The 20,480-nt window shown below is 40.4% G+C and overlaps 1 protein-coding gene across 1 annotated transcript; it reads right to left on the minus strand.

Annotated features, from left to right (window-relative positions):
* Positions 1 to 1,018: 1,018 nt before the first annotated feature.
* Positions 1,019 to 19,513, minus strand: fgf5 (fibroblast growth factor 5). The gene is made up of 3 exons (XM_047382255.1): positions 17,907 to 19,513; positions 9,440 to 9,543; positions 1,019 to 1,969 (listed from the first exon to the last, which is right to left on the minus strand). The coding sequence occupies exons 1-3, from the start codon at positions 18,106 to 18,108 to the stop codon at positions 1,598 to 1,600; spliced, it is 678 nt and encodes a 225-aa protein (XP_047238211.1). The 5' UTR covers positions 18,109 to 19,513; the 3' UTR covers positions 1,019 to 1,597.
* Positions 19,514 to 20,480: the final 967 nt, after the last annotated feature.

Raw genomic sequence — 20,480 nt, forward strand, 5'->3', positions numbered from 1 at the left:
GCATGTGGTACTTTTTCACATATTTATCCATTTCTTGCTTGATCCACCTGGAGTATTTATTAAAAAGTTTAATCTTAGTGACACCTAACCAAACAACATGGATTCAGTTAAAATCCCAATAGAATTTAGCAAACTCCACATGGTTCCTGTTTGTGAATGTAGATAAGTATTTTTCCTAACATGCCTCCTCTACAACATGTTGGCATAGAGGTAACATCCAGTGGTTGGTATGGAGACTTGGTGACTCCAGGATGCCATTCTTTGTTGCATTCTTTAACAATGAGCTTTGGAGATGTTTTTACCTCCCTTACCATCCTGCTCAATGTATGTGCTGTCAAGTTGACTTCATCCTCATCCAGCCTGATCTGTCACAGTGCCAGTTGTTTTAAACATTTTACTCTGGCCAGCAATGTGTTGTCTTGTGAAGACCAGCACACATCTGCTGTACATGCATAGCATGTTTTCTTGTCTTTACAATTTTGAAAAGTGGCCTCAGAGAAATTGGCTAAGCTGTGTCGCATCACATTTATACTCCAGGAAAACATGAAGTTATGGAAAAGCAAAGAAAAACAATAAAAATCACTTGCATTTATTTAATAAGCATTTTTTAGGGTTGTGTTAACGGTGACATTAAATTGTCTCTTAAAATGTTTCCCCTCAATGTACTTAATTTGTTTTGTTTTACTCCCAGATGTGCCTGATATCTGTGAATATGTTAAATTTGTGTGAACCCACAGCACAGTATGCTTGTTACTTTAGAGCAATTAAATCACCTCAACGGTTTACCAAAGGATAGAAGAATATAAAATACTGTCGTTTGTAAACTATTAAATTAATTAGGCTCCTAAACCCAAAGTTGTTGCATAAGCCAAAATGAACCTTAAATAAACAACTTACAATAGAACAACTTCTACATGTAGTTTGTGTTTACGGTTAGGGGTTAGTGTGTGAAGTAATGAGAGAAAAGTAATTCATTTGTAATTTTATATTTATTAAAATATACAACAGGATACTTTTCCAGTGGATATCGGTGATATCTAGGATGTTTCTGAACATGCGTGGGAACTAAAGTAAATCCTGGGACCGTTGGGGGGATATGATTACTTCACAGTCCTGGTTTGAGTGAAAGTTCTGCGTCTGACTGGATCATAACCAACTTCTCCAGGATTTCTCACATCTTCGTCCTGCTTTTGAGAGCAAACCAAGCTTATTTGCCATGCATTTTATGATTTTTGTTTTTTTTTTTAATATGAAACTATTAAAAAAGTAAATGTTTGTCTGAGAGATAAAAAAAAAAACAGTTTGGCACAATATTCTAGATATAAAAACATGGAACATGTTCTCTTTCTTTGACGTGTTCAGGTGGGATTTCAGCTATACGTGCACCATTAACAGAACATTACTGAGTTCATACAAAAGTATAGAGCAACACAGATTTAAGTGCAAAGAAAATGTCCAACAATCATCATAGATTCGACAAAGACGGGTCCAGTGAGTGTTACTGGCCGGCCTTCAGGTTTTTTTTACATGCTTCACAGAATCCTGGAATGATTTAAACATCATTAAGTTTATAAATCTGATCCCTGTCTTTGCAAACTCATCCAAACCTGTACTTGGGCCAGTATTTGACTTGTCTACGTCTCTGGACTGTTCCTTCAGGGACTTTAGGTTTTACAGGTGGGGGTTTGGGAGATGACAGTGGCGCCGGTTTCCTCCTCTCTTTGCTCCTTTCTGTGATGGTGAAGCCTCTTTGGCTAAAGTCATGCAGGCTGGCCCTGGGTAAGAAGTGGGTGGAGACGTGCTGGGATTTGACCCATGGACTGGAGCCCATTTTAGCTTTTCCCCTTTTATTGAGGGCAACATACCACTCTCGACCTGTCCTTTGGTTCCTGTGGATTACAGAGGCATAGGTGTTGTAACTGTTCTCCTGGAAACGTTCCCTGAACTTGCAGTCGTCTGAGAACCATTCCTACAAAATGGAACATAAGAGGTATTAGCGGGTTTAAATTAATAAACAGCCTGTAAAATGAATTTCTATGATGCTGAACACACTGTAAGTCTTTCTTGATGGCATTATCTAAAACTTCCCTTCAAAACTGAACCTTGTGTTTTGGGTCTGAATCAAATTGTCACCATTTGCAGTGTCTGTTCACAATATTGTCAATATGGCTTACTGCCCCAGGTGGCACCTTGTTGGGACCAGTATCTTTCAACTGCAACTTCAAAGTTTTTTTTTTTTTTGTTATCTATTGCTTGCTAATTCAGTGGGAAGTGTGTGTTACCCTGAGTTGTACAGGAACCTCTACTAGCTGCTTAGAAGATCTCACAAGTGGCTGTGGAAGAAGGAGAAAAGGGGTGTGGACCGAAAATAGGTTTACTACTGGATGCTTAACTCAGACATAAATCTTGAGTCTTGACTCTGAGTTGACTTTGTTGGAGGATGGGGTCAGCATCAATCACACTGTTGGCTATCAAATTTGATTTATTTTGAAGAAGTGGTTAGTGTGGTTGCATTAAGTAAGGCAAAGGTCAAGTTTTAGATGGGATAAAGAAATATTTAAATAAAATTTTTAATTTTTAATAGCTTTTTGTGTTTTGTTTTCTTGTTGCATTAATGCTTCTTTTTGTCAACATTTTTGTATTTATGCAATTATTTTAATTTTATGTTACTATTTATTATAATACAATTACAGTGCCTTTGAACTTTTCCATATTTTGACTAAGTTAATTCTTCAGTTTCCTGTTTATGATTCATTTATCAAGGGGAAAAAAACTATTCAGACTAACCTTTCAGACCAACCTGAAAATTGCATCACTCCCTTGAAAAATCATAAGTTAACTGTGGTTAACCACAGTTTTGGTTTGATTTCATGAGCCACACCCAGACCTATAGAGCAAGGAAATCCCGCACATAGTACCTTGACAACATGAAGTAGGCTATTCTCAAAAAGCATCACATTATGTCCGGATTTAAAGAAATTCAGGAACAGATTAGAAAAAGTCACCTATGACAGCTATGAATCATCTCTGAACCATGAAGACTTTGGGACTCCAGCAAACCAATGTGCCACTATCTACAAATGGAGAAAACTTGGAACTATGGTGAGCAGTCCAAAGAGTGGTCGGCCAACCAAAATTACTCATCTTTTTATCCAGAACCGGGTGGTGAGGGCGGCAGACTCAGTAGAGACACCCAGACTTCCCTCTCCCCAGACACCTCTTCCTGCTCCTCCAGGGGGAGGCGTTCCCAGGCCAGCCGATAGGCCAAGCTCCTCACGGAACGGTAAATCGAGAGCTTCGCTTTTCGGCTCAGCTCTCTCTTCACCACAACAGACCGGCACGGCGTCCCCATTACTGCGGCAGCTACATCGATCCATCTGTCAATCTCCTGCCCCATTCTCCCCTCACTCATGAACAAGACCCCAAGATACTTGAACTCCTCCACTTGAGGCAGGAAGTCCCCACCAACCAGAAGAGGACAAGCCACCCTTTTATGAACCATGGCCTCGGACTTGGAGGGGCTGATCCTCATCCCAGCCACTTCACATCCCCCTATAGTTGGAACACACGCTCCGGTAACCCTTCTTGTGAAGAAGGACCACCACCCTGCTTCCCCCTCTTGAGGCGCCCGATGGTTTGCCAGAATCGCTTCGAGGCCAACCGGTAGAGGCATCTGGAGATTGGGTCGCCGAGGTCTCCACCTTCGTCCGCTGCCCGATCCACTTTGCACCGGTCCCTCATGGTTCCCCCTGCAGGTGGTGGGCCCACTGGATGATCGCATCTCTTGTTCGGGCTTCATCTGGCTGGGTACCGCGAGGAGCAACCCGGCCACCAGGCGCTTTCCGACAAGTCCGGAACCCAGGTCTGGCTTCAGGGAGGGACCCGGCTCCGCTGTAGTGGGCGACGTCACGTGCCTCGATTTAATGGTGCTCATGAAGGTGTCTGAACCGCTCTTTGTCTGACCTTTCACCTAGAGCCTGCTTGCCATGGGAGACCCTACCAGGGCATTTAAGCCCCAGACAACATAACCTCTAGGGACATTCTAGCACTCAAACACCAAATGATTTATCTCTATTTACATAATTTGGATTGATTTGATTTTCTATTACTGTACATTTGGAAATAAACTGAATCTGTTTTTCTAGGAAGGTGCCTTAATATTGAACAGACGCTACTATATGAATTCACTGGTTCGAATTGACGGTCTGAAAAATTTGCTTCTCTAAGGTCATTGCTGATATCTTTCCTTCTTGTCATTGTGCAACGGACATCCAAAAAGGTTTTTCAAACACAAGTGTGTTTGACTAGCAGCACCTGGTTGCCAATTTTCTTTCTTAATTCCTAAAGTCCTTAAGTCCATTTCTGCTTTCCTGTAATGTTTTAAAAAGGGCAGTGTGTTGTCTGTGTTTTTTTGTTTTGCTCCTAAAGTGAGATTACATAAGATTAGCTCTAGAATTTTATTGTAACCTGATATTTTAAATTCTAGCTTTTCAGATAAAACTTGCTCCAAACATTTTCTTAACAAATGTCTCCAGCTGTAATTAGTGGAAATGATTCATAGACTGGCCAAAACCTGTGAGACTGAGAGAAACTTGTTCTGTTCCCATAATATAGAACACAATACTGAAAGAAACAAACCCATTAGGTGTTCCCTTTTGTACCTAAGAATGTCTCTGATGGGAAACTTTAAAATGTACAGATGCCTTCTTTCTTGCAGTGGCATGACTTTCTTGTTTAACCTCATGGCATTTTAAACAAAACAAACAGTTCTGCTTTGCTGAAGAGCGCAGCATAGCAGAAAATGATGCCATTACAGCGTTCGGTAAACATGCCAGTCACAGGAGAGCGCATTGCGGCTCGTTGCGGAACAGTACAACCCTTTGAGTTATTCTAAGTGACCAACAGTTCCTTTGGGTCTGTTGTTTTTAAAGATGATTAGAAAATTGCTCAGCGCTCTAGAGTCGTCGCTACGGATGGATTGAAATGATTTAACACAAAGCTACAACTGAGCAACATACCAGCTCTGGTACCCGTCAGGGATTTAGACATTTGGAAACAAAGCCACTGGAGCGTGCATGGACGAGCTCACACACGCAGGCAGGAGAAGCCCTGGTCCTGCTGGCCTTCATGGGGTTTCATAGCTGAAGCCAGTTTCCAGGGACCTTCTATGTAAAACCCTAATGCTATTAAATCCAGTTGCATTGGTCACTCTTTCCCATGATTCACAAGTTTTACCTTGTATTTATATTTACATCTTTCACCTCAGCTTTAAGTTACTCTGACACTCTATAGCACATCATCTTTAGGGTTTGGGTTTGAAAGTTACTGATTTTCAGGCACAGCATGAATGAGAAATAAAAAAACATTTCTGAGGAAAATCTGAATCTGAAAAATGAGAGAAATAAAATGAAAACAATCACGTCTCTTTTGCTCAAACAAGCTCTTACTAACGAATTTATTTAATCAAGCCATGCAAAGGAAATCAGCTCGGGTCTATGATGACGACCCCCTCCTCAGCCCCTTTCACTCATCTTTTCAGTTACTGCCATCTGGCAGAAGACTGAAAGTCTATCAGCACTAAAACATGGTGTTGATGGAAACGTGTTTCTAAGAAATGGTGAACTAATATCTTTTTTCCCAAGCCCACTGAGAAATGTTGCTTTTATAAAGTTAATTTTGTAAAAAAAAAAAACGAATTTGTGTGTGCATGTTTATGCCTGTGTAGCGTATAAGGAATATGCATTCATTTGATTGCCAAGGGGTCCATATATTTCCTTAAACTTGTTTGTGCAGTTCTCGAGGTTGTGTGTCATTGGTCCCCTACTAAATAGCTTTCGATCTTGTTATCTCATGTTATGTCAGGTATCTATTTGGTCTAATCTTTTCTTATCTCATTCTCTCCTGTTACATCTCATCTAATTTTTTTTATTTCATGTTACCTCATCTTATTTGGTCTTGTCTGTTTTGAGCGCATCCACTTTCAACTCGTGTCATGTCATCCCTTCCAATTTTATCTGGTCTCATCTTTTTTTTTTCTATCATTTTATCTTAGGTGGTCTTTTTATTTTCCATCTCATCTATTCTTGAATTTTTGCATTTTCTCATCTGATCTGATGGGATCTCATCATATTTCCTAGTCTCCTGAGTCTTTTCTCATATGATCTTCCCATCTGTTCTTATTCTGGCGTCACACTTTATTTATCTAATGCATCTCTTCTACTCTTAGCTCATCTACTTCCAATTCATCTCAGCTCATCTATTTTGCTCTTTCATGACATCCTTTTTTCTCTTTTCATATTATTTAGTCTTGTAATTTTACTTCTATATCATTTATTTTTCACTCACATCATGTATTTTCATCTGACATCTCATCAGGTATTATATATTCTCATCTTGACTAGTCTTATAATTTTTATCTTGAGTAATCTCCCTATTCACCATTTAAATCATATCATCTATATACTCAACTCATTTTAACTCTTCTTGTATTTTCTTATTTCATCTGACCTCATCTCAGCTCCAACATATCTGGTCTAGTCATTCATCATCTTTTGTCTTGACTTTTTCAGATTGTCTCATCCAATATTGCCTCATCTATTTTCCTCTAATCTATTTTCAGGTTATTTTAAAATGTCTCATCTAACATTGTCTTTTCTTGTCATTTTCTCACATCATTTAATCTAAGATTAGCATGTCTTTCTCACATCTTCAATAAAACTTGTCTGACATCATGAAGTAGGCAAAAAGCAACACATCATGCCCCGATCTAATGAAATTTAGAAACAGATGTAAAACAAAGCCATTGATATAACCCTTATAAGGGTTCCAATGGTACTTCTACAGCTTTAGGACTCCAGCGAACTACAGTGAAAGCTAATCCCAGCAATGAAAAAACTACTGGAAGGATCCATTTCCCAAACAAAGATCTGGATGATTCCCAAAACTTTGGGGAGATTACTCTGGGGATAATTTCCTCTTTAAGACAAAAGTGAAAATATATTGAAGGTGTGTGTCCAGTCACATCTGCTATAAAACTAACACAGCATTTGGGAAAAAGAACATCAAACCAACAGTGGTACTGTGATAGTCTGGTGCTCCTTTGCTGCTTTAAAAACTGGATGATTTGGCCATAATTAATAGAATCATGAATTCTGCTCTATAGTAGAAAACACCAAAGGAGCATGTATAGCCATCAGTGTGTCCACTTAAGATCAAACCCACTTGGGTTATGAGCAGGGCAAAACACACCAGTGAGTCCAAAAAACAAAAAGAATTAAGCTTTTGTAGTGGCCTAGTCAAAGTGGCATGTTGTGGCATGACCTCATGCCCAAAAACCCTCTAGTGTGACTGAACTAAAACAATTCTGCATGAAAGGGTGGCATAAATAACTCTGGCAGTTATCACAAACACGCCTCGAACAGCAATTCTTAGGATAAAGGAACAATTACTTTTTGGGGAACAGGATGATGTGGAGAGATTTTTGGCCCTTAATAAATATAATCATCATTTAAAAACTGCATCTATTTCCTTAGGTTATCTAGGTATGATATAAAATTAGTTTAATGATGTAAAACATTTAATCGTGACAAAATAGCCTAAACAGAATGAAACTGTAAGGGTGTATTTGCACCAGGAAAGTCATTTGGTCCACTTGTTTGGTTCAGACCAAAAGTGGACTTTAATGTTTTTCATTTGGTGAGGTTTGCTTGCACATTGTACTTTTTGCAAGTGAACTACAATGTAAACAAAGCCACGTGTGTGACGATTATTGCTCCCATTGGACAGAAATAATTAGGGCAAGACAGAGGACAGACCCGGAAGGGGGAGAAAACTATCCTGGAAGTAATGCTTGCTGCACTTCTGTTTTGCATATTTGTGCAGTTATTACAGCTGCAAAATCATGGTGAGGGTCAAGAGCAGCTCATTCAACACAGTTTCGCAACACTCTATTTCTAATTTTGGAATGGCATTGGCAAATGCATGCTGTAAGCCGAAGGAGATGATGAGCTCTGTGTGTCCAACATTACTAAGTAAAAGGCGACAAATCAGGTATGACTTCAATGCATTCACTATTCACAACATTCGCTACGGTGGCTCGTTAAGTACAAGAAGGCATATGTTTCCTGTAGTTGAGTCACATCGAGGTCGGTTCGTATTCACACTAGAAGTGAACTACAATAAGGGTCGGTTTGGAAGCAGACTGAGACCAACTCAAAAAGTGGGTCTTGGCCTGGTTGTCTGGTCCAGACTAGGATTCGCATAAGTGCATTCCCATCTACACAAAATGTCCAAACCAAGGGGCAAAACAAACTCGGGCCCATTTAAAGTGGACCAAGCGTGGCAGGTGTGAATATGCCCTGAGAGGGTTAACAGTTTCTCATGATGTGGTATATACATATAATTAGTCCTTGTCTGGTTCATGCTTTGACCTCTATTTAAACATCTGATGAACTTCAAATCAGTGCATTTTCCCGAAAGCAGAACTGAGAATTCACCTTGAGGAATAACGCCTCATCCCTTCACACTGACATGATTTCATGAAACAGTATCAGCAGCTGAAGCGGCAGAAGTCGCCTGTACTGGGCTTTAACTCTCTCTGCAGACTGTCCAGCTCAGTGCCTGCTGCCTTCCAGCTGATTGTTTACTCGGCATATTGATTTTCACTTTGTGGCTCGCTCCACTGTATATTATCAGACGTCCCCGACAGGACTTAATCTGTTCTTCCCATTAACACTCGCTAACCGGCAGTCGCTTCTAACTATTTGCCTGCCAAAGCTCCCGCAGATGACTTGTTGGTGTTTCTGACCGCTGACTGGTCGGATGGCCTGCTTACATCGGCACGGCCAAGCTGCTGTGGGGAGATTTCAGCTCGCTGTGCATTCAGGGGGATTTAAGAACCTCTAACACTGTGGCTAAAGATTACAGCAGAGCAAGAGCGCCAAGACTTGCTTACGCCAGATTCTGGGGCTGTTTGCTGCAGATGCAAAGCAGAACAAACTCATAAAACAAATATAACTGTATCAGGAAGAAATTCTATAGGGAAAAAATCAGTTTCATGAGTACAAAGGATGCCTGGTTGCAGCCAAGAAGGAAGAAATGCGTGTTGACAACAAATATATCAGCTGGTTGATTCTCGGGTGTTTCTGTCTGTTCTGTGTCTGCTTCAAGAGTTGTTTGTTGATATGATTTAGCTTTAACAAAGACTGAATCTTAAACTGCATTATACAAGGTCAGAAGGTAAACATAATGAATGATTGAGCAACAACGCAGGCAGATTTCTACTGTTTCAGTGAACGTTTTAGATAATCTTAACCAGAGGACTGGAAATGTCAGCAGAAATCTTTGAAAATCCAAGCAGGTCCTGATGCTACAACAACATTCCCATCAGTACTTGTTTTGTGCGACATCTGAGGAGTTTTATGGCTTGTGGAGCACTTACAGTGGCGTGAAGCCGTCCTCTTTTATTCATGGCCAGGAATCTGTTGCTGTAAACCCCTTTGATGCCGATGACACCCTGAGAAATCGCAAACAGCTCCAGAACACCTGGAAAGACAAAGACCACATCTGGATGATTGAATTGGACAATAAAATATATGTTTATTTCCACTGCTCCCACATCAGCTTTCATTTGGTTTAGCTGCACATTTGCCCTGAATACAAAGTTTGTTAATCTTCTTCTTACATCCAATTTGAACTCATAAGCAGCAGAACAGCATAAACATCAGTAATGACAGATATCAACGCCCATTGGCCATCGCTTCAAAGCAATAGTATGTTAGTGCATTCACTATTTTACCTGGAGAATACAGCAATCCGAGGGAATTAACCTATGAGAGCGGATCCAGTTCACAGTTACTCAAAAGGCGGCCCATTCAAGAACCAACTAGTGAGATTATGGCATAATTATATTTTGGGAGAAAGACCTTGTCTAAACCTCTCCCACACCACAAGCAGCTCATACCAGGGCTCCTACAAGTCTAATCCTAGCACAGTCCCCTTCCGGCTTCACTTCCATCATTCCTTATCTCTTAGTAGGTAATGGGGTCCAGGCTTATCCAGTTTATGTGGAAAGATGCTCTGAACTCCAACCAGACATCATAAGACTTCCCTTTTATTTTTAGGGATGATCTGCATTAGCAAAAAGTGAAAACCCAAACATTTGCCCAGCATTTTGGTTAGATTATTCTAAAAGCTTAAAACCGTTTACACACCTCTGCACCAAATGGTTATCTACGGTAAAGAGCGTCTGTGCAAAAACATGCTGGCATAATGAGAAAGAACAGGGGTTGGACAATGAAACTGAAACACCTGTCATTTTAGTGTGGGAGGTTTCATGGCTAAATTGGACCAGCCTGGTAGCCAGTCTTCATTGATTGCACATTGCACCAGTAAGAGCAGAGTGTGAAGGTTCAATTAGCAGGGTAAGAGCACAGTTTTGCTCAAAATATTGAAATGCACACAACATTATGGGTGACATACCAGAGTTCAAAAGAGGACAAATTGTTGGTGCACGTCTTGCTGGCGCATCTGTGACCAAGACAGCAAGTCTTTGTGATGTATCAAGAGCCACGGTATCCAGGGTAATGTCAGCATATCACCAAGCTGGACGAACCACATCCAACAGGATTAACTGTGGACGCAAGAGGAAGCTGTCTGAAAGGGATGTTCGGGTGCTAACCCGGATTGTATCCAAAAAACATAAAACCACGGCTGCCCAAATCACGGCAGAATTAAATGTGCACCTCAACTCTCCTGTTTCCACCAGAACTGTCCGTCGGGAGCTCCACAGGGTCAATATACACGGCCGGGCTGCTATAGCCAAACCTTTGGTCACTCATGCCAATGCCAAACATCGGTTTCAATGGTGCAAGGAGCGCAAATCTTGGGCTGTGGACAATGTGAAATATGTATTGTTCTCTGATGAGTCCACCTTTACTGTTTTCCCCACATCCGAGAGAGTTACGGTGTGGAGAAGCCCCAAAGAAGCGTACCACCCAGACTGTTGCATGCCCAGAGTGAAGCATGGGGGTGGATCAGTAATGGTTTGGGCTGCCATATCATTTCATTCCCCTGGCCCAATACTTGTGCTAGATGGGCGCGTCACTGCCAAGGACTACCGAACCATTCTTGAGGACCATGTGCACCCAATGGTTCAAACATTGTATCCTGAAGGTGGTGCCGTGTATCATGATGACAATGCACCAATACACACAGCAAGACTGGTGAAAGATTGGTTTGATGAACATGAAAGTGAAGTTGAACATCTCCCATGGCCTGCACAGTCACCAGATCTAAATATTATTGAGCCACTTTGGGGTGTTTTGGAGGAGCGAGTCAGGAAACGTTTTCCTCCACCAGTATCATGTAGTGACCTGGCCACTATCCTGCAAGAAGAATGGCTTAAAATCCCTCTGACCACTGTGCAGGACTTGTATATGTCATTCCTAAGACGAATTGACGCTGTATTGGCCGCAAAAGGAGGCCCTACACCATGCTAATAAATTATTGTGGTCTAAAACCAAGTGTTTCAGTTTCATTGTACAACCCCTGTATGTTTACTGGTAAATATACTCTGGTTGTACAACCTGAACAAACCATTTGAGACTGTAAAGCAGCTGCAGAAAATTATGTTTCATATACAAACCTGTTTCTAACATCTCACTTTTGGTTTGAAGTCCGATCAACATGAAACTTTGGATGCTCCAACTTAACATGCTGAAAGTCGAACAAAGTGCTTCAGCAGCTATTATCAGCTAGGTTAAACATTAATTGAGTATATCTCTAACATAATAAATGATACTTAAATAGATAACGTTTGTTTCTACTTTGCACCTCTAGTTTGTTTTTTTTCCTTTATGGTGACTGCACTGAAGAGTCAGTAACTTAACTCCCCCAGAGAAATCCTTCCTGACTATTCAAACTGAAATGACTCCTGTCCGTGGCATGTAAAATAATGACTACTCATAACGACTCCACAAAAACCAAAGTCAAAAACATCTGATTGATGCTTTTAAATTACTTAGAGTTTACAGAGAAACCCCTCCTGAGTGTTGGTACGAACCACAGACCAACAGATCCACATGTAAATCCCCATCCTCTGTAACTGCAGGCATCCTGACTGCCAAACTGAGGTAGAATCTGGCAAAGAGGTAATCTGATTTACTTTATGTTTCTGTTTGTTGGCAGGAAGAATGAAACATTCATAAAACATTTGAATAATGATGTTACCAGAGCTGTATAGGAAAACGTGTCTCGTGTCCAACTAGGTTGGTGTGTGGCATGGGTGTCCAAACTGCAGCCAGGGACCATTTGCGGACCTCAAGGTGATTTTGTGCGGCCCTCCACCGCAATACAGAAATGGCACAAATTCCAGCTTGAGGTTGGAGATTGGTGCAGTTAAAAAAATCAAGTATTCTAAGAACTCAAAGTATTGATCTTTTATCAACCATGTTTTTATCTTTTAATTCAATTTCGTAGTAAGTAGGACCGCAAACACACAGCAACTTTTACTCAAGTGCAGACTTTGGTGCATTTAGTAAACTTGACTGAATAAAGCAAGGGTTTTTGAAGAAAGAGCAACTGGTATCATGCTCTTGTTGCTGATATTAAACACATAAAATCCAGACAAAGATAACAGAAAATATTGAGTTTTAAAACATTGTTTGCAGAGCTTTTTTTGTTTGTTTTTCTTTTGTAAAAGCAAAGCTACAATCTGTTATATTTCAGATCTACAATGATTTACAGCTTCCTTTTTAACAGGAATCGTACTTTTGTATTTTATTAAAATGTTGGTTTTATTTATTGTTGTGCAGTTAAAAACACATGCCTATTTGTTGGCACTTAAATTTTACATGATGTTAATGTGGCCATTTTTATATGGCTCACTTGTTTTGTAGTTACAGTTAAATCTACAATGAAAAAACTCCAGGTGGCTTTTCAGGAAGCATTTAGAGTCTTCATCAGGCTTTCAAAATGGATGTCTGCAAGTACAACGTTTGTCACAAGTAATGTTCCAACTCTTCATGCCTTACTACAGAACTATATGTATAAATTTATGTGCCGTTGGAATGAATAGTAGGAGCTTTGACTGTTGTAACACATGGTGACACAAGTTAAACGTCAAGCTTCTATTAACATTGGAACAAGTGTCTAAATATTTTGTGATAGCTTCAACTGCTGGAAGACTGATTTGTGCATGTCTGTGTATTTTCTTCTTTTTTTAATGACAATGACAATTTTTTCTGAAATAAAGGTGAAGAATAATAATATGAAGTATGCCTCGGAAAGTGCTTCTTAAAAAATGCCATTCGTGAACAATACTTATACTGTACTACTGTACTACTATTCTGTAATACTTTTAAAATTATTTGCAACATATGTTTTAAAAGCAAAGAACATAATAAAATCAAATGTTATGGTGTAGTTGCAAAATTGTTTGTTTACCTGTTAAATATATATTCCAGTTTATAGGTGGGTTATTGAGGAAAAATCAGATCATGGTAAATAATTCCTCTTACTGACATGACATACCGTCATATCTTAAAAACAAAAAGATTGCAAAATGCTGAATTTTAACAACCTGCACATTATTGCTAAAAACAAGTGGCCACTGGAAATCTCTGTGCATCTGTCAGTTTTCTTAAAAAAACACAATCAGAATACAATAAAGACAAATTTTCTCCTCACATTCATCTCTAACACATGTTCAGAGTCACAATTAAAACGTCCTGACTCGTGCTCATCTGGTGCCCCATCAGGCAGTATACACAAACATATGGCAGCTCATTTAAACCAATGTAACCTGACAACACTGCTAAGATGGACCATAAAATGAAGGCACAAGTGTACTTTCACAGGGAGCTTCGTCTGTTTCGTCAGACTTCAGGCAGGTCAGGATTGTGCTATAAAACTGAAACAGATATTGAAAGATATAATCAAGGTTTCCAACCAGGGTGTATGCAGTGGTTTAAACAAGAAATCATGCTCCTGGAATTTGTTTTTTTTTTTTCATGTTCTGGGATGTTCTTTTATGCGAAAGACCAACACCAAGTAAGGATAAAAAGAAGAACATTTTTTAATGATTTTCAAAATGATTTTACAAACATCAGAAAAGTGTAGGATGCATTTGTATTCAGCCCACTGAGTCAAAATTTTGCAGAACCTTGTTTTCCTGGAATTACAGATGCATGTCTATTGTCTCCACCATCTTTGCACATCTGATTTTTTTACCCATTCTTTTTGTAAAACAGCTCAAGCTCAGTCAAATTTGATGCAGAGCATCAATTTTCAAGTCTTGGCACAGATTCTCAATTACATTTAGGTCTGGACTTTGACTGGGCCATTCTAACACATGAATATGCACTGGCTGCATGTTTAGGGTTGTTGGCCATCTGGAAAGAGAACCTCCACCCCAGTCTCAAGTCTTTTGCAGCCCTTAACAGCCTTTATTTAGCTCCATCCATCTTTCAATGAACTCTCACATGCTTCCCTCTTCATGCTGAAAAAAATCATCCCCACAGCACATTGCTGCCACCAACATGTTTCAAGGGCAGCATGGTGTGTTCAGGGTGATGTATGTGAAGTATAACGCCCCTTTTCCACCATTTCCTACTACTGTAACCTTTACTATTAAAAACATCTAAAAACAGTAAGTAGAGCCATGTTGAACTGCGCTGAGTAGGGACTAGTGGAAAAAGGGGAGTAGTTTTCAGCCACACATAATTAACAAGTGGAGCGAAAATTTCATTTTTCGTTCCATCTGACCAGAGCAGCTTCTTCCTGTGTGTCCTGCATGACTTGTGGAACAGTGCAAATGGGTTTTCTCAACAGGGTTCTTATTGCCCCTCTTCCAAAAAGGCCAAATTTGTGGAGCACATGAATATAGTTGTCTAGTCAAAAGTGTCTCCCACCTGAGCTGTGAATCTCTACATTTCCTCCAGAGTTATCTTGGTCATTTTGGCTGTTTCTCAGCTTAATGATCTCCTTGCCTGATCTGTCAGTTTAGGTGGACATCCATGTCTTGGTAGGTCTGCAGTTGGTCCATCCTCTTTCCATGTTCAGATTATGGATTAAGGAGAGCTCTGAGAGACGATCTAAGTTTGGGATATTGCAGTATAACCTAACCTTGCTTTAAACTTCTCCTGAACATTCCTCCTGACCTGTCTGCTGTGGTCCTTGGTCTTCATGATGGTGTTTGCTCACTAGTTTTCTCTAATAAATCTCTGAGGCCCTCAAACAGCTGGATTCATACTGAGTCTAAATTACACACAGGTAGACTGTTAAGTAATTACTAATGAGGTGAATTCTGAAGGGAATTGTTTGCATTGGATTTTATTTAAGGGTATCGGAGTAAAGGAGGCAGGAATTTCCTTCCACTATTCACTTTTAAATGTTTTAATGTTGGCTTGTCACATAAAATCTTAACTAAATACACTGAAGTTTGTAGCTGCTAGGTGACAAAATGTGAAAATGTTCAGTGGGTGGAAATACTTTAGGGGGCTGCATAATTTGGATGGAGGAGACAGGTAGCTGCAGGACCCTACAACTGTGCACATTTATTTGCACTCAAGGGGCAATTTAAAGTTCAGCAATAAGAAATCTGTTTTATAGTGCACTGTTAATTATTCGTTGAACTTATAGAATAAAGTCTAAACTACCTACTTTGTTTTGCATTCTGACTAGACAAAATGTTCTTGCTTTGCTGACATTTTTTCTTTCCAGGCATAAATCCTGTGACTGTTTTATTGCTGCAGCTTGGGAAAAGGCCCAACACCCATATCCATGTTTTTATAGCCCTTAGATATTCTTGTGCATTTCGTCCTCTCTAACGGCCAAGATCTTCTTGTTATCATGATATTACAGCTTGTTTCATTTTTCCAAATCAGGTGATTTAAGTTTCCCAGCATCAAAAGTTGACTTGACGGACCCACAGTGACAGAAAGCCTCTTACAGGTCCTTCTCAAAATGTTAGCATATTGTGATAAAGTTCATTATTTTCCATAATGTCATGATGGAAATTTAACATTCATATATTTAGATTCATTGCACACTAACTGAAATATTTCAGGTCTTTTATTGTCTCAATACGGATGATTTTGGCATACAGCTCATGAAAACCCAAAATTCCTATCTCAAAAACTAGCATATCATTAAAAGGGTCTCTAAACGAGCTATGAACCTAATCATCTGAATCAACAAGTTAACTCTAAACACCTGCAAAAGATTCCTGGGGCCTTTAAAACTCCCAGCCTGGTTCATCACTCAAAACCCCAATCATGGGTAAGACTGCCGACCTGACTGCTGTCCAGAAGGCCACTATTGACACCCTCAAGCAAGAGGGTAAGACACAGAAAGAAATTTCTGAACGAATAGGCTGTTCCCAGAGTGCTGTATCAAGGCACCTCAGTGGGAAGTCTGTGGGAAGGAAAAAGTGTGGCAGAAAACGCTGCACAACGAGAAGAGGTGGCCGGACCCTGAGGAAGATTGTGGAGAAGGGCCGATTCCAGACCTTGGGGGACCTGCGGAAACAGTGGACTGAGTCTGGAGTAGAAACATCCAGAGCCACCGTGCACAGGCGTGTGCAGGAAATGGGCTACAGGTGCCACATTCCCCAGGTCAAGCCACTTTTGAACCAGAAACAGCGGCAGAAGCGCCTGACCTGGGCTACAGAGAAGCAGCACTGGACTGTTGCTCAGTGGTCCAAAGTACTTTTTTCAGATGAAAGCAAATTCTGCATGTCATTTGGAAATCAAGGTGCCAGAGTCTGGAGGAAGACTGGGGAGAAGGAAATGCCAAAATGCCAGAAGTCCAGTGTCAAGGACCCACAGTCAGTGATGGTCTGGGGTGCCATGTCAGCTGCTGGTGTTGGTCCACTGTGTTTTATCAAGGGCAGGGTCAATGCAGCTAGCTATCAGGAGATTTTGGAGCACTTCATGCTTCCATCTGCTGAAAAGCTTTATGGAGATGAAGATTTCATTTTTCAGCACAACCTGGCACCTGCTCACAGTGCCAAAACTACTGGTAAATGGTTTACTGACCATGGTATCACTGTGCTCAATTGGCCTGCCAACTCTCCTGACCTGAACCCCATAGAGAATCTGTGGGATATTGTGAAGAGAACATTGAGAGACTCAAGACCCAACACTCTGGATGAGCTAAAGGCCGCTATCGAAGCATCCTGGGCCTCCATAAGACCTCAGCAGTGCCACAGGCTGATTGCCTCCATGCCACGCCGCATTGAAGCAGTCATTTCTGCCAAAGGATTCCCGACCAAGTATTGAGTGCATAACTGTACATGATTATTTGAAGGTTGACGTGTTTTGTATTAAAAACACTTTTCTTTTATTAGTCGGATGAAATATGCTAATTATGTGAGATAGGAATTTTGAGTTTTCATGAGCTGTATGCCAAAATCATCCATATTAAGACAATAAAAGACCTGAAATATTTCAGTTAGTGTGCAATTAATCTAAAATATATGAATGTTAAATTTTCATCAATACATTATGGAAAATAATGAACTTTATCACAATATGCTAATATTTTGAGAAGGACCTGTATTTTTGCTGTGCAGTGGAGTCGTATTGTTGTGATGTCAGTCACGCTGATTTGTAGCCGCACACATCCCGGTGCCTCAGAGCTGCACCTGTTACGTCCACAAATAGTCTACCTGCCAACATCCAGGACGGACACAAACAAGGCTCGTCAACCAGATGACATGTGTTGGATATTGTACACCACCAGACAGGAGCTCGTCCCTGCTTCTGTGGAAATCATTACTGGTGTAACTTGCAGGAATGACATTAATTAAAAACATACCAGGAAACTTGGGGAGATAAACGAGTCACGTCCAGACGTTTGTATAATTCAGTAGTTGAGCTGCTTTGTGCATGAAGGAAAATACTTACTCAGCTGGTTGGGCTCATGGCTGCCGTTCACTCTGCCGTCGGGATGAATCTGGAGGTGGAAGCCGATGCCAACCCTGCAGTAGAGCCTGCAGGTCCTGCGTCCTGAACTGATCCCCTCCTGAAGAAGCAAAGAGACGCGCTCCGCTGCGGCTGCGGCGCAAATCCAGTGAGCGAAGGTCAGAAAGTAGAGAGGAACATTCATTCTTCCAAACAAGAGACTCTCAACAGGCCGCTTTTCGCATTTTTACCGCTCCCGTGCCGAGGTCAAGAACCCAAAAGGTTTGCGCGCACTGGCGTGCGGCACGGGTGGGCATTACCCCGGCTGCGCTATGCGGTGGTTCTGCAGGATGGCTGCTGAGGATATTTATAACGCCAGTGATCTCACAACTCCATGCATGCCTGAGCTGTAAAGGACGCTCTTTCAGCGAGATTTTGTCGCCGTGATGCCACTCCTGCTGAGCACCGACCCACAGCAGCGGGGCGTGAAGGAAGCTCCACCGACAAGGAGCTCTTTCCCAGAGATCCTCCGCGCCAGGACGCAGCATTTTACGCACAGAGACGGAATATTTTAACTGGAGTGGGTTGGTTTATCTCTGAAAATACAAGACAAATGTCTCACCTTCTTTCAATTTTAAAGAAAAGTTTAAATCTTACACGCAGAGATGGAGAGTTATATAGGACACTCAGTCTTTATAATATTTGACGGCTACAGGAAAAGCTTCTGGTGAGCTGAATCATGTATTCTGAGCGGTATGCATGGCAGGGCAGACATTATGTCCGGGATGTGGACAGAATAAAAACTTAATGTTCAGTGTAACAGATCCTGTATATATCTGTGGATATTCCTAATGAATATGGTGATTTGACAGAATTGCAAAACATTTCGCTTTTTTGTATTTGATAGTTTTTCATATTTTATAGTTGTGCTGGCTCAAAGTTTTCTTTGCTCAACTGTGAAGTGGAATGAAAATGATACATGCTTTTTAATTTTTTTTTACAAATATAACTTAAAAGTTTATGCAGTTGTATTAAGTCAATACTGTGTAGAACAACCTTTTGCTGCAATCACAGCTGCAAGTGTTTGGGGCATGTCTCTACCACTTTTCACTTCTAGAGACAAAATCTTTTGTCAATTCCTTTTCAAAATTGGATGGAGAGCATCTGTGAACAGCAACATTCACGTTTTCACACAGATTCTCAATTGGATTTAGGTCTGGACTTTGACTGGACCATTGTAACGTCTGAATATGCTTTGATTTAGGTCATTTCATTGTAGCTCTGGCTGTGTGTTTAGGGTCGTTTCTCTGTTGGATGGTGCACCCTTACTCCAGTCTCAAGTCTTTTGGAGCCTCTAACAGACTTTCTTCCAGTATTTTTCTGTACTTAGCTTACTAGCTGCTGCCATCACCATGTTGGTTCTTGCAGCAGCACTATGCATCATGTGCAGTATTAGTTTCCTGCTACATACCATTGCAATTGAATTTATGGGCATCAGAGTTAAAGGGGCAAATACAAATGCACCCCACCCTTGATATTTTTATTAAAATGTTTAGAAAACTGTGACATTTTCTTTTCATAGCTATACACGACTTTGTGCTGGTCCACCATGTAAAATCCAAATAAAATACTCTAAAGTTTTTGGTTGTTATTGGAGGAAATATGAAATATTTCCAGAGGTCTCTGCAAATATCTAAAATTGAGTTGCCAAATACTATTATAGTGGGGTTTAGCAACAGTGGATAAAGACTGACGTACAGGTCAGAAAACATGTGATCACTAAGATAAAACTGGGTACAGCTGTGATTTACAATAAGTATAAAGACCTGAACGTTTCCTTTTTGGACTCACTCAGCTTTGTCTGCCTATATTTGTTTGTATCTTAACTGCACAATTAATCAGTCAAAACGTCCTGATGGTCTTTCAAAATTTTCACTTATTTGTAGATTTTAAAGCCATAGCTAGATAGATAGATAGATAGATAGATAGATAGATAGATAGATAGATAGATAGATAGATAGATAGATAGATAGATAGATAGATAGATAGATAGATAGATAGATAGATAGATAGATAGATAGATAGATAGATAGATAGATAGATAGATAGATAGATTCTGGACTTACAAAAAACAAAACCAGTCAGTCTCCATTGCAGTAAATAGATGGTTTGATAAACTGCAGCTGAGAGATAATGACAGCCTCCTTTGTGGCTCAGATTAATTGGATTGTCTGTCTTCTCTGTCTCATACACACACACACAGTCAGAAGTAAGACACGCCTTCATCTGGGTACTTCAGTCCAATCAGGCTCAGCTTGCAGACCCACAGGCCAGGTGTCTTTATGCTCTCCTTTACATTTTTGTCATGATCTGAGGACCTTTACGTTTACCTGCCAAAAATATGTTGGACCCTGGGCTGCTCCTATTCCAAATGTAACTTGGAACCACTGTTTTTCCTTCCAGTCTTCTAATGTGATCTTTTTAGCAGCTTTAAGAATCAGTCGTGAGTATTATTATTTAGTGTTTATAATTAAAAGAAAAAAACAGTTATCAAATGAAACAGGTAAACCAATTATT

The sequence above is a fragment of the Girardinichthys multiradiatus genome, chromosome 12 (assembly GCF_021462225.1).
Source record: "Girardinichthys multiradiatus isolate DD_20200921_A chromosome 12, DD_fGirMul_XY1, whole genome shotgun sequence".
Classification (NCBI taxonomy): Eukaryota; Metazoa; Chordata; class Actinopteri; order Cyprinodontiformes; family Goodeidae; genus Girardinichthys; species Girardinichthys multiradiatus.